General features: G+C 52.6%; 5 protein-coding genes across 5 annotated transcripts; 3 read left to right on the top strand and 2 right to left on the bottom strand.

The window, feature by feature from the left end:
- Positions 1-1,425: 1,425 nt before the first annotated feature.
- VTN00DRAFT_8980 (uncharacterized protein) lies at positions 1,426-2,141 on the top strand (the record flags this gene model as incomplete). Its single annotated transcript, XM_069435889.1, has 3 exons — positions 1,426-1,600; positions 1,668-1,732; positions 1,794-2,141. 3 exons carry the CDS (start codon positions 1,426-1,428, stop codon positions 2,139-2,141), a joined length of 588 nt encoding a protein of 195 aa, XP_069285790.1.
- Positions 2,142-2,651: 510 nt separating this feature from the next.
- VTN00DRAFT_8981 (uncharacterized protein) lies at positions 2,652-3,491 on the bottom strand (the record flags this gene model as incomplete). The annotated part of the gene is made up of 2 exons (XM_069435890.1): positions 2,652-3,063; positions 3,412-3,491. 2 exons carry the CDS (start codon positions 3,489-3,491, stop codon positions 2,652-2,654), a joined length of 492 nt encoding a protein of 163 aa, XP_069285791.1.
- Positions 3,492-6,332: 2,841 nt separating this feature from the next.
- VTN00DRAFT_8982 (uncharacterized protein) lies at positions 6,333-7,079 on the top strand (the record flags this gene model as incomplete). Its single annotated transcript, XM_069435891.1, has 4 exons — positions 6,333-6,382; positions 6,488-6,600; positions 6,668-6,831; positions 6,894-7,079. 4 exons carry the CDS (start codon positions 6,333-6,335, stop codon positions 7,077-7,079), a joined length of 513 nt encoding a protein of 170 aa, XP_069285792.1.
- Positions 7,080-7,499: 420 nt separating this feature from the next.
- On the top strand, positions 7,500-10,366 carry VTN00DRAFT_8983 (uncharacterized protein; the record flags this gene model as incomplete). Its single annotated transcript, XM_069435892.1, has 2 exons — positions 7,500-7,841; positions 7,934-10,366. 2 exons carry the CDS (start codon positions 7,500-7,502, stop codon positions 10,364-10,366), a joined length of 2,775 nt encoding a protein of 924 aa, XP_069285793.1.
- Positions 10,367-10,947: 581 nt separating this feature from the next.
- VTN00DRAFT_8984 (uncharacterized protein) lies at positions 10,948-11,908 on the bottom strand (the record flags this gene model as incomplete). The annotated part of the gene is made up of 3 exons (XM_069435893.1): positions 10,948-11,469; positions 11,547-11,604; positions 11,850-11,908. 3 exons carry the CDS (start codon positions 11,906-11,908, stop codon positions 10,948-10,950), a joined length of 639 nt encoding a protein of 212 aa, XP_069285794.1.
- Between the last annotated feature and the right edge of the window lie 792 nt (positions 11,909-12,700).

Here is a 12,700-nt window from a genome sequence, read left to right on the forward strand (position 1 = left end):
TCGTTGATCTGGGGCTTTGAGGCTCTCGTTCGGTCTGCTCCCTATCCTCTGACCCATTTCTCAGACATGGGGCTGCAAAACCCTACCTTTGTCATCTAAGGGAGGAGAACTGGGAGATTTACTCCAAGAGCACGTCTGTCGCGTGGCCACATTCCGGTCGCGGTGCTGGAGCTATCGATAAGCAGCGCTCGACTAGCACATTCTCTGAGAATGCCCTCCAACCGACTAGCACTACTCCCGGCAGGAGCCTCATCGTGGCGCGTCCAGATGTACCTGATACAAGCTATGGTAGTTGAGATGTCGTCTAAACAAGTGCAGGACGGCGCGTTTTGGCGCACGCGGGCTAGCCCTAGCTCCGATCCGATATTTCGACCGGGGCGGAACCGATCGAACAACTACGATGGGACAACTCCGGATCTTCGGTTTGCCATTGGACATGTAAACTTGACGTTCTATGTCAATCTCAGTGACTTTCTGTCTACTATTTACTGTTAATTAATACTTAACCCATTTTCTTTAGTAGGTTCCGAGTCAGATCAGAACTTCGGACTCCGCCCTTATGAGCAGCGCCCTTGTCCGAGCTGTAGTCCGATCCCCGAACATCTAATCCAGCCATTAACCAGGCGTCTGATTCAACTAGGTTGTAAAAATCTCAGATACCGACCAGGTACTTGTTGCACCAAGATCTCATGCCTGCAGTCGTCCACCTCACCTGGGTGCGCCAATGCGTGGTGCTGCTGCTGAGCCAGCCGTGTAATCCAACGCTATGCGCTGGTCACTTTATTATCTACAGGGCTTTTGGACCTACGTAAAAACCTCCGACTGTAGAAAGCAGATATTATCGCTCTTAGAGGAATCATCCGCGACGTCGATTCAACTGTGTCTCTTTCAGCATCTTTTCTATAGCATTTAATCGACCTGACACTTGATTCTCCCCTACCGCGAGCTGCCACCGCTAGTCAACCTATCCATAAGGAGGGGCACTCAATCTACAGTTTTATTGCAGTGTAGCGCTGTACAGCCATCATGAAGTTCACGCTCCTGCTCTCTGCCTGCTTCCACTACTGCTGCTTTCGTGGTACCTGACGGACAGATCCTTTCTGCGTTATCAGCAAGCAATGGGGACTCGTCGCAGACGGCACAGGAGAGTTTGTCCGCCGAGGCCACGGTCTTGAGCCCCTCCAATCCTGTCCCGTATGCGTCGAAGCTTGCCAAAGGGGTCCATAAATATAATCTCGTCAACCAAGAGTTCCGGGAACGGACGCACAGTGGAGAGGCGTTATACGAAGAAAGGTCTCAGACGACCTGGACTATAAATCCGACAAACCTCACCACAGGGGACCGAAGCCCACGACTGCGGATAATAAGTCAAACGGGACCGTCTACCAACGGATCTCCAGCAGAAATAATACCGCTATCTTTGCGATGATCATCTCGGGATTCGATGAGGTCGTCAGCTTCCTCAACAGTACTGAAGCGAATTGCACTCTTTTCGTCCCCACCAATAAAGCCTTCGAGAAGGCCCTTCCAGAGGAGCCCCCGATGGAGCAGATCCGACAATGGGTCTGGCACCATATCTCGCCGGGGGTGGATCCCTGTGGTAAGCTCTTCTTCACGAGACCCTTCCGACGTTCCTCCCGCAAGGTGGCTCCGGGGAATATCCTCAGAGGATCAGCTTCCAAGTTGGGATGTCACACTGAACTTTGTTGCTCACATTACCAATTCCAACATAGTAAGTTTTGCGAGAAAGCCTGAAACCTTTTACCTTCATTTACTAATTGAAAGGTACCTAGCATGCTACAAACGGTATCATACATGTCGTCGACGACATGCTCTCTGCCCCTTCTCCAGCCTCTGATACACTCGACTATCTCTCCCTTGGAATAAGCACGTTCAACCTAGGACTCAACAAGACGGGTGTTACCAACGCGAGCGATGGCATCCTTAGTTCAGGAGGGACGCTGTTTGCGCCAACAGACTCGGAATTCGCAAATCTTGGTTTCGCGGCCAATGCACTCCTGTTCAGCGGTCATGGTGAGAAATATATCGAGGCACTGCTCGAGTACCATATTGTGGCCAATCAGACCCTGTTTACCAACATATACTACGCGCCTGGAAAAGAGGCTGAGGATCGGAGCTGACAGTCGAGGGACTTGTTGAAAGACTCGAACCTATGTGCAAGCAAACTAGAATATATATATACTCTAGCGGCAGGTCTGCGCACTGGGATTCGATATTCGTAGAATGCTTTTCTGGATGGCAGGTGATAATGCCATCAGTGTTTACTAGGTATGTGGTGGAATATATATATATATATATATATATATACAGCATAGCGTCTTTCTTCTGATCAGATACAGCCCGAGTCGTTCCCTTGAAACCGAACTGCAATTTCAGAGGGCATCTATAACAATATGATTTCTTCCATGCTGAAGCCAGAAAGAAAGCCGTCTCCTACAAAAGTTCGACTTGGATGTCCTTGGTATTGATTCCTCTTGCTTTGAAGTCTGCCTATCGTGACTAAACTCGGCCTAAACCGCCCCGTTTTGTTTTGTTTTCATTGTTATCCGACAGGTTGTATTCAATCCAGGGGAATATTCAAATAAATATTCAAACAAGGGGTAAAGAGAACAGAAAAAAAAACAAATAATTCATATCTCCGGCGCCACATCCCCATGCTCCTCCCCAATCCGCACCTCATCCACGTCCACCCCATCTACGAACCACCTCCCCGCCCCATTCCCATCCGGCCCAATCAACATATCATTCCCGCTCATCATCCTCTTCAACATCTTCCCGGACACGCGATCGAACGTCCAGTCCTCGAGCCCATAGCACCGCTTCCATCGCATCCCGTCTGCGGCATCCTGGTACTCGTACCAAAATTGGACCGCGATCCGGTCGTCCATGTATGCGAACAGCTCCTTGCGGAGCCGGTAGTTCTGCTCGCGCTGCCATTTCGCGGTCAGGAAGGCGATGATGGCGTCGGTGCCGGTGAAGAAGGAGTCGCGGTTGCGCCAGACGCTGGTCGGGGTGTAGGATTGGGCGACGCGGGAGGGGTCGCTGTGTGTGTGTATGTGGAGTACAGTTAGTTACCTGTTAGCTTTTGCCTGAAGGATATTTGTGGTATTTCATCTGGGATGGGTCTGTTTCTCATGGTGGTATGTGATGTATACACTATTGAATTTAAAAGACAGGGTTGTCGGGTAGGTGGGGGTGTGATGGTGTAGTGTAGAAAGGGATGATGGGGGCAAATAATCAATTCAAGCAAGGGGTAAAGCTCCGACGGGACGGGATGGGGATGGAATCTCAAAAATTGGTCCTTTAATCGCGCATTCTTGCGATCCCCAACGGATTCTGAAAACCATAGTAATAGAAACTTGGAGGAAAGGAGGGTCTGGAGCATATTACCGTGTGTTCCACAGGTCCTGCGCGGCCTTGACCTTCTTCTTCGCAGAGACCTCCGTGAACGGGGGCTTGACGTCCGCCATTATTATTGCTCAATTAGGATGCAGCGTTCGTGGATGAGGAAATGCTCGTTCAATTGAGTCTAGGGAAGTGGGTTAGATAGATATTTGTGATGCTCTGTCTTTGACGATAATATATCAGAGGAGTGGATATGTAGGCGTTGCGGACAGACAACGTAACGAACAATCGTATATGTCAGTATGCGCTCAGAGCAAGGAGTTTTCCAAGTCCAGTGCACCTCCTGCAGTGCAGAAAAAAAAACCATCGGTTTATCAATGGGTATCTGGCTAGAGGTAAAGCTCAAGGATGTTCATCCCATCAATCTATAATATGCATCTCTCCCTGTGCTTATGTGAGGACCTAATCCATCTCATGATCCCCGCGGGGTTTGGTCTCCTCCGACATCCGATCTGCGCCCCGTCCATACGTCATACCAATCTTCACCGACGCCACGCTTTTGGACTGGACGGCCTTGAACATGTATCCTCGTTGGTCTGTTTGATTTTAGCTCTTATTCATTCTACATACACCAACCTTAACATTAGTATGTATGTTAGCTCCTCCCACAGGGCGTGATCCGTGCGGCATATCGGATCATCCATCGATCTCGACTGGGTGGATCGTCAGGGCCTGGAGTCTTTGGTCGAGGCTGCGGGTCCGGGGTCGAACTGGCGATTCTAGTCCCTGGGTAGTATACATAGGAACCACTGGAAGGTCAGGTTTTCTTTTAATGGTTATTTTAGATCTAATGAGAAATGAAGAAATCAGGTAGTTTCGAAACTTAAGAGCTTGAGGGGAATTATATCCCTAAAATGCACCGCCATCAAGTGCAGGGATTTCTATCTACCGGCTCTCTTCGCCATGGCTGAGTAGTTTTAGCCACGTGATCCGTACATGTGCTGGGATTGGCATAGTCCTTTGTGAGGGGTGGAAGCAGAGGTAGTAGTACAGAAATAAAGATACCTACTTGACTGAAGTGGTTGTCCTTGGCATCGGTTATGTCTTGTCGAATTTACGTGGCTCTTATATATTTCTTTGTATTCGGTGATCTGGCCGTGTTTGTATATATTTTTAAACCGGTATCCGGTATCTCTATTTCAGAGACAAAACAGGCCAAAGTTTCAGGACAATTCGATGTGAAATATCAACCCCCCCGTGGCCCTTTCACATGTTCTGGCTCCGACTGGCCGGACCATGACAGATGACAGCCATGCAGGAGAAGCGGTCTAGGCGTGCAGCCACTCCGAATGAGATCCTGACAGCCTCTCATATGTTGTAGCACCCTGTTTTCTTCTGGGTTAGGTGCAGGTCCATGCATTATATAATGGAGGGTACACCGATTAACCGAATACGGTATGCCCAGGAGGGGCAGTACTGTCTGATTGGGTGCCATTTGTCTTCAGACAGAACTTGTTATCTGATCGATCAGACACACCACAAATCGTCAGCGGCGCAGACTGTGACAAACACATGTACGTACCTTGCCCTGCACATCTCTTCAGTGTTCAGACGGTACGGAAAGCCATAGCTGGTTGCTAGTTAACTATGTTGTCTCTTAGTCTATTATGTAAGGCATCTCCAGGCGGGGTGGTCGACGCTGCCCCTCGATGATCGTCAGACCGTGGGCTTTGTGTCGGACGAGAACTCGAGCAAGGAAGTGCCTGGTGGAGAGGAATCTTCAATAGATTGCAGCTTGTGAACACTTTTAGTTTTCCCGTTCGTCGATGAGCGAGCAGAACAGTGGGCTTGTGGGGAACAGCCATTCAATAGAAGGATATACATGTACAATGATTTTTGGCCCTTCTGTTGAACCCCGCACCTACGCCAACGGAAGCAGAGAGAATACCTATACGGACAACCACGCTGTCACAGTCCACACGTCGTGTACTTGCCTACCTACAGCACATCGCCAGCACATCTGCCGAGTCAATCGACCGGTCGGCGATCGGACCAGGCGCCGAAACGACGGGCGGTGACGAGAGGGACGAGGGGCGTGGGCATGGACCAGTCACGTGGTATGACGTGACGTTCGGGGGAGAAGGCGCAGGGAAACGTCCACGGCAGGGATCAGATAACGTGTGATTCGCCGCTGGCAGGAGAGTTGGACCACGGCTGCATGGCGGTCTCGCTCCCTCGCCATCGATCCCTGTCCATACACAAATTTAGCAGATAGGCTTGATAGGAAAACGTCCTGAAGGAAAAAATCTGCTCAGCCTGCGCGGAACGGCTCTCTGTCTTCACGACAAGCAGGAACCGATGACGATGTAGGTACCCACCAGAGGGAAGTCGAGGACTCGTGGCCGTCCGGCAGGTATACAGTTCGTGGTCGTCCAGCACAGTAGCCACATACCTATCTCGGGTAGAGCGACGTAAGTACCTTCAGAGCACTTTCGTCTTCTGCTGGATTTGTCAACCCAGGCGGTCTAGATAACTCGCAGCGGCGTCAGACCAGCAGCCGATCATGGTCCGTTGGCGGGTGTGAACCAGCGGCGGTGGGGAGGCTGGCGGGGCATCTCAGTCTCGGGCGGTCTTCTTGATAATACAGCAGGGCGCCAGGTACCGGCGGGCGACGGGCTCACAGGCAGGCGGCGACACGCCCAATTGAAGCCAAGCACTTTCCACGTAGAATCCTTTCGGCTTCCCTTCTGCTTCGGTCACCTCATCGCGTCTCCACGGTCCGGTCCGGCGTTCTGTGGTATCAAGAAGCTACCCCTCCTGCCTATATTAACCTCCACGGGCCCCGCGTCCCTCCGTGTTCTTCTCCCTTTTTCCTGAGTAGATCCATCTATCTGTCCATCACCACTCCATCCTCTCCTCCATCTCCAACCTCCCCTTCCCGCAACCCTCTGAACTTCCTGATCAAGATGGCTCCTCTCAAGCCCGGTGACCAGTTCCCCAGCGACGTTGTCTTCTCGTAAGTATCCCGTTCCATGCGTCTCTCCCTCCCCGATCCTCCCTACCGTCGATCCATATGATACTGGTCTCTCGGGACACGACGCTGACGGCCTTTCCATCACAGCTACATCCCCTGGACTGAGGAGAAGGGCGACATCACTGCCTGTGGTATCCCCATCAACTACCACGCCTCCAAGGAGTGGGCCGACAAGAAGGTCGTCCTCTTCGCCCTTCCTGGTACGTCCACCTGCCTGCCATCCATCCTCTGCGCCCAGTGAATCAGTCTGACCGGTTACTCCTGCAGGTGCCTTCACTCCCGTCTGCTCTGCCAGACACGTCCCCGGCTACATCGAGAAGCTCCCTGAGCTCCGTGCCAAGGGTGTCGACGTCGTTGCCGTCCTTGCCTACAACGATGCCTATGTCATGAGCGCCTGGGGCAAGGCCAACAAGGTCACTGGTGACGACATCGTATGTGCTTCCTCTCGCCCTGCTCCCGATGCAAAGTGCATGTGTGACTGACATTGCTGCAGCTCTTCCTCTCTGACCCCAACGCCAAGTTCTCTGAGAGCATCGGCTGGACCGACGCTGAGGGCCGCACTGGTCGCTACGCCATCGTCATCGACCACGGCAAGGTCATCTACGCCCAGCGTGAGCGTGAGAAGAACGTCCTTGAGGTCTCCGACGCCGACACCATCCTCAAGGTTCTGTCTCAGTAAACGTCGGATGCACCGTTAGACCTCTAGAATGGGATAGAAAGGATTGGCCGGGGTAATGATTTTCTCGGTAGACAAGAATAATATGACATAGACTAGATACAAATAGAAATACCCTTTCAACTCAAGGTGGCAACTCGTGTCGAAGTCTCCTTTAGTAAAAGATGTAGCGACAGCGTAGATTACCTGTAAGTGACGTTGAATTGGTCGACAAAAGATGTAGTGCTGTAGCTCGATTCTATTGGTGCCGCCACTTTTCGCGCATGATGTGGCTGTCCGGCGTTGCAATCCCCGATCAAGCTCCCTCCGCACCCATGACGCGCCAAGCCCGTTAAAGCTCTACATACAGAATTTCTGCGGAGCGTCTAGACTTCAACGCAACACCAATAAACCACCCTTTCTCAACAACCTTTACTGGCTGCAATGGCCCTCAATCCGCCAACGAAACGCAAAAACGGCTTCCCCTGTCCTCCAGGCGCCCAGAATTCTGCGGCTGCCCGCAAACGCGCCAAGACGCATGATGCCCGCGCCATTGCCGTCCAGTCCGCCGACGCCGCTCTCTCCGCGACGGGTGAGCTCGATGTCGCTGCCTATGTCGGGGCGCGCGAGTTTGAGATCCGCGCCCTCGAGGCGGGGATGCAGAAATCCAAGGCTGCGCTGACGAGTCGTGCGTTTCAGAAGGTGCCAAGGTCGCTGAGGCGGAGGACTGCTAGTCATAATGTGAAGAGGGTGCCGAGGAGGTTGAGGGCGAGGGCGAGGAGGGAGGTATGATTGTTCTATTTTATGTCCTATATCATGTTCAATCCATTGTACTTCAGGAAGTTTTGCTGGCTTGGATATTGACCGACAACCCCCAGATGATCGAAGACAACACTCCCACCGTAACCGCCCGCCGACGAAAACCCTCAGAGCAACTCCGTCTCCGTCTCGAGACCGCCAGACGTCTCCAGAACCTGAACGCGAAGACAAAAGCCAAGCGCGCTGCCTCGAAGGCAAAGAAGGACAAGGAGAGCCGCAAGCTCCTCGAGGAGGCCGGCGGCCACGCCTACGACATCGCGCCCCGCGTCCCCAAGATCAAGAAGAACAAGCTCTCCCACCCTCCGCCGCCGGAGGCCAAGTTCAAGAAGCGCCAGCAGGCCAAAACGTGGTTGCCGACGCATATGTTCCACGCGAAGCGCGCGCACATGGCGACGTCGAAGGATCCGCTGTGGAGGTTTGCGGTGCCCTTGACTCCGACGGAGAAGAGTTACAGGCCTACGCACCGGTCGGCAGGGGCGAGGGGCGCCGTGGCGTGGGATGTGAGTTACATGTCTACTATACAGTTGGAGTCGACGGAGCGGAATAGTGTGGAACAGGTGTTGCGGGAGATGGGGGTTCGTGGAGAGGACGCTTGGGGAGCGAAGGGGAGGAAGTGGAGAGAGGGGACGAGGAGCCTGCAGACTTGGTTGTTTGAGCGGGAGGGCATTATGAGGCCGATTGCTCCTGTGACGCTCATCTGGTGTGCTAAGCTGAAGGCCGAGGATGGGGATGTCGAGATGGTCGATGCGGATGCTGACGAGCGGAAGAAAACGAAGAAAAAGAAGCCAAGGGAGAAGTTATTTATCCGGGTTCATCCATCCGCGTTTCTGCAAGTGTGGAATGAGCTGCTGGAGGTGTCCAAGAGGCAGAACCCCCCTGTCATGGTGGAAGACCTGCGTTTCGAGATTGGCAGCATCGATATCACCGGTCCGGGATCGACTGAGGTGCTGGTTGCTGCTTTGAGGCCGTTGGCAGATGATGGAAAAGAGATATCGAAAGACAGTCCAGAAGCTACGTGGTCATCCCTGTTGGGAGTGACGAATCCGTCCTCGCTCCCTCAGAACGCTCTCCTTGCCTTCTCCATATCAGATCCTCGCCTGCACTTCCCGATGCAGACGGTGAAGCCACCATCTTCCGAGTCGAGCATGAACGATCTCGCCATCTTGCTGTCGTCCTGGCCCCCTGACCGCACACAAACACCGCCATCACTTTTCGATCGACCTGCGCGCTTGGATGCCGTCCGTCGTCTCCCCAGCCAGAAGGCGATCAATCGACGACGGACCCTGGCTGGTCCAGGAGTCCATCCAGCGCCCCAACCCACGGATCCGCATATCCCTATCATCATTCTGGCATCGAGACCAAAGAACCAGTCAAAGAACAACAACAGCAACAACTCCCAAGGCACCTGGACGATTCTTCTACCGTGGAAATGCGTTCCTCCAGTGTGGTATTCCATCATGTACTACCCGCTGTCAAGCGGCAGCAACCCTAGATTTGGAGGCTTGAAGGAGCTGCAGCAGCTTGCCTTCGAAGTCGGAGAGCCCTGGTTTCCGGGCGACTTCCCCGGCACCCGAGCAGGCTGGGAATGGGGTCTACGTGAGAGGGAAGAGGCGAAGAAGGAGTGGGAAAGAAGGCCAAAAGGGAAGAGGGTCGAGTTTGACAGCGTCGATTTGGGAGATGGACAGAAGGGCGAGATCGGGCGCGGCTGGGCGTGCGATTGGGAGAGACTTGTGCAGGGGCCGCAGCCGGAGAAAAAGGCAGATGAGGATAAGATCGCTTCTGATTCTGCTAACAAGGATGAGCCTGAAGATGAAGAGGAGAAGAAGCCAGAAGAAACAATCCCACCGCTTGACGTCCACCAACTGCGTGCGGACGTCGCCGCCTCGATCATCAACCACCCATCTGGCCCTCTCCCGGCGGAGTTACAGGCCCAGATCGACAAACCTGCCCTCGCGACTGTCAAGATATCCCTCTTCAACCGTGGCACTCCGACCCCTCATGCTCGGATCTACCGTCTCCCGACGACCAACGACGAACTGCGCCAGAGGTGGCTCTCTTTGGCATCACAACCGAGCACTAGTAAAGGTCTTACCCAGGCACAGAGACAACAGAAACAACCCCAGCACGAAGAAGACCCGCAGGAATCCCGCGAACGTCTCGCCGCCTCCCTCCTCTCCTCGACCCAGTCCCAGACCCAATCCACGGATGGTATGGGTATCGACGCAGACGGAAAAGGCCCACACATCCCCCTCCCGCCGGAAGAAGACCTCATCGGCTTCGTTACGACGGGTAGCTATAACCTCTCCGAGGGTAGAGGCACGGGGATCGGATCCATTCTGGTGTCGAAGGTTGTCGATCTTCCTGCTACTGGTGCAACCAGCGCAAAGAGCGATAAGGGGAAAGGGAAAGGAAAAGAGAAGGAAAAGAAGATGTGTATTGTGAGATCTGCGGGGGAGAGAGTGGGGAGGTTGGGGTTTTGGGAACTTGTTTGAATGAATACCTACCTAGGGAACTAGGTATATGTCCAGTGGATAAAAATTGAAAGGAAAAAAAAGAGGAAGAAGTTAGTTGAGAAATGAGATGTGATGAATGATAGATAGATAGATACCCGTTGTTTATGACTGCCTTTTTGACTATGTATGCTGCATGTAAATGTATGTACATGTTTGCCTTTGGTTTTCTGGACTTGGGTAGGAGAAAAGAAAAGGGAAAAAATAGTAAAATGATAGATGCAATAACATTTTTGTCTATTTTATTACACACATACACAACACATCACGTCCTGAGTCTTTCATACTCTTTTTTGTCTTGCAATGGGATAGATAAACATGACAGGGCTTTTGCAATGAGACCAAGCGTGAAGTTCTATATCTAAATACATGGTTCTAATCAGATCGAAACGGAATTGTTCGGGTCTTTTCTTTTTCTCTTCTTTTGCTTCTTCCCTTGACCCGTGCCCGTCGACGGTCACTTACAAGTAGCAGGTAGGCAGGTCTACGTAGGTACCTACCTGCCTAAGAAGCTAGATGGTAGAGAGAGGGACATTCTGCCCCAGTGATAGGTAGGAGGTAACTTAACCAACAACCCTCTCGACGAACGCCTCCTCCAGCCTCGCCACCTCGCGCTTGAACCCCTCCACCTCCTTCCAGCAGTCCAGCGGCCGCCGGTCGTTCAGCCGCAGACAGCTGACCACGTCGGCCTTGGCGCGCTCCACGTTGTCGTCCAGCGCCGCCAGCCGCTTGCGCGACTCGAGCTTGCTCCGGAGCGACTCGATCTCCTTGAGCACCGACTCGCGGGAGGCGTCGCGGTCGATCTCGACCTGGGGCTGCTGAGGGGCACCAGCGGCGCCGGGGGCGGGGAAGGTGGTGGTGTCCCGACCCGCGAAGGGGACGAGGGGCGTGTCGAGGTTCAGTTCGTCGGGGGTGTATGTGCGGTTGGTAGTGGTGGTAGACGGAGCGCCCCCGAGGGTGCCCTCGGCCAGGCGCTTCTCGATCTCTTCGAGGGTCTGCTTCTCGCGTTCGCGGAGGCGCTCGAGTTCTTGGGCCACGCGGGCTTGGATCTGCAGTTCGAGGGCTTTGGCACGGCTGGAGTCGGTCTGTTTTGTCGTTATTCGTCAATGTTTGGTTCTGGCTCTCTCTCTATCTCTCTCTGCGTGATTTGATGGAATCATACCTCTGCGGAGGACTGCAATGCCTCTACCAGATTCGAGGAGAACTGCACCGGCGTCTCACTACAGAATAGCAACAGAGTCAGCTTTCAGAATTCCAGCGCTAGAACTTGTAAAACATGTATATATGAATCTCCTCCAGGACATCACATCCGAGGTCTCGATTGAATTCGCGGTAATCCGAATGACCGTCTTAACCCATTGACCTCCAATCACGCCACCTGACCATCCATCCATATGCAAATCTCTGTATTCTGCCCTTCTCTTTCCCCCTGTCTCTCCATATCCGCCGCGCGCCTGCAACTTACCTAGCGAAAACATGTTTCGAGCCCGTAGACTGCTGCTGCTTCGAGCTGCCAGCGCCCATTGTGGATTATGGTTTTTTTGTCTCTTCCTTCCCTTCTCTTTTTCTTTCTCTTATTTCTCTCTCAGGATTCGACCGACTGGTCAGTGGCAGTGTCGCCGTGGGAAGGGGAGTTGGGCGTTCGTCGTTCCTGGACCAAGTCCTTCGCTTCCTGCAACGAACTTCCGAGCTCCGCCCGGCGAAGAGGTTGGCTTTCCGTTCCGGGTCGTCGCGGTCGTGGTCACGTGGGGTGGGTTTCTTAGTCAGCTATGCTTTTTGGTGGATATGGGATCCCGATCGATCTCTTTTCATGTCTGGAAACATTCGATCGTATACTTCTGTCGCATGTTAATTGGATTGTTTGTGTTCATTCAACACGAAGTCATATTTTGGTTGATTTCATTGATAGCTGGAAAATTGCTCGAGATGTGAAATACCCAGAACTTGATCCCATCTTTGTGAGAGTGAGTACCTAGGTACTGACCTTCCTTGTTTACCAAGGACATTGCTCTTATGCTCATATTGAAATTGATACCATTATTTGTTATTTTGGTGTTCACAGTTGAGAGCTCATTGATCCCATAATTCATTGGATTCCATTGTTCAATTTGTGCAATGTTCAAGGAGAAAAGGAGATTCCACATGCTCAACCAGGTCGCCTATACAAGCTCTCCACAGGTAGCTGGCAGAAGAGTCGCTTACTGTCACCATTTGGTCCTTTTTTTTTCAAGACCGGGCTCGGAAGATCCTGTAGTAACGTCAAATTCTTCGACTCCAGGAGGCTGAAGAGAGAGTCCGTCCAGGTATTGCCTCTAA

Source organism: Thermoascus crustaceus (genome assembly GCF_041956765.1).
Source record: "Thermoascus crustaceus strain CBS 181.67 unplaced genomic scaffold VTN00scaffold_6, whole genome shotgun sequence".
NCBI classification, from domain to species: Eukaryota; Fungi; Ascomycota; class Eurotiomycetes; order Eurotiales; family Thermoascaceae; genus Thermoascus; species Thermoascus crustaceus.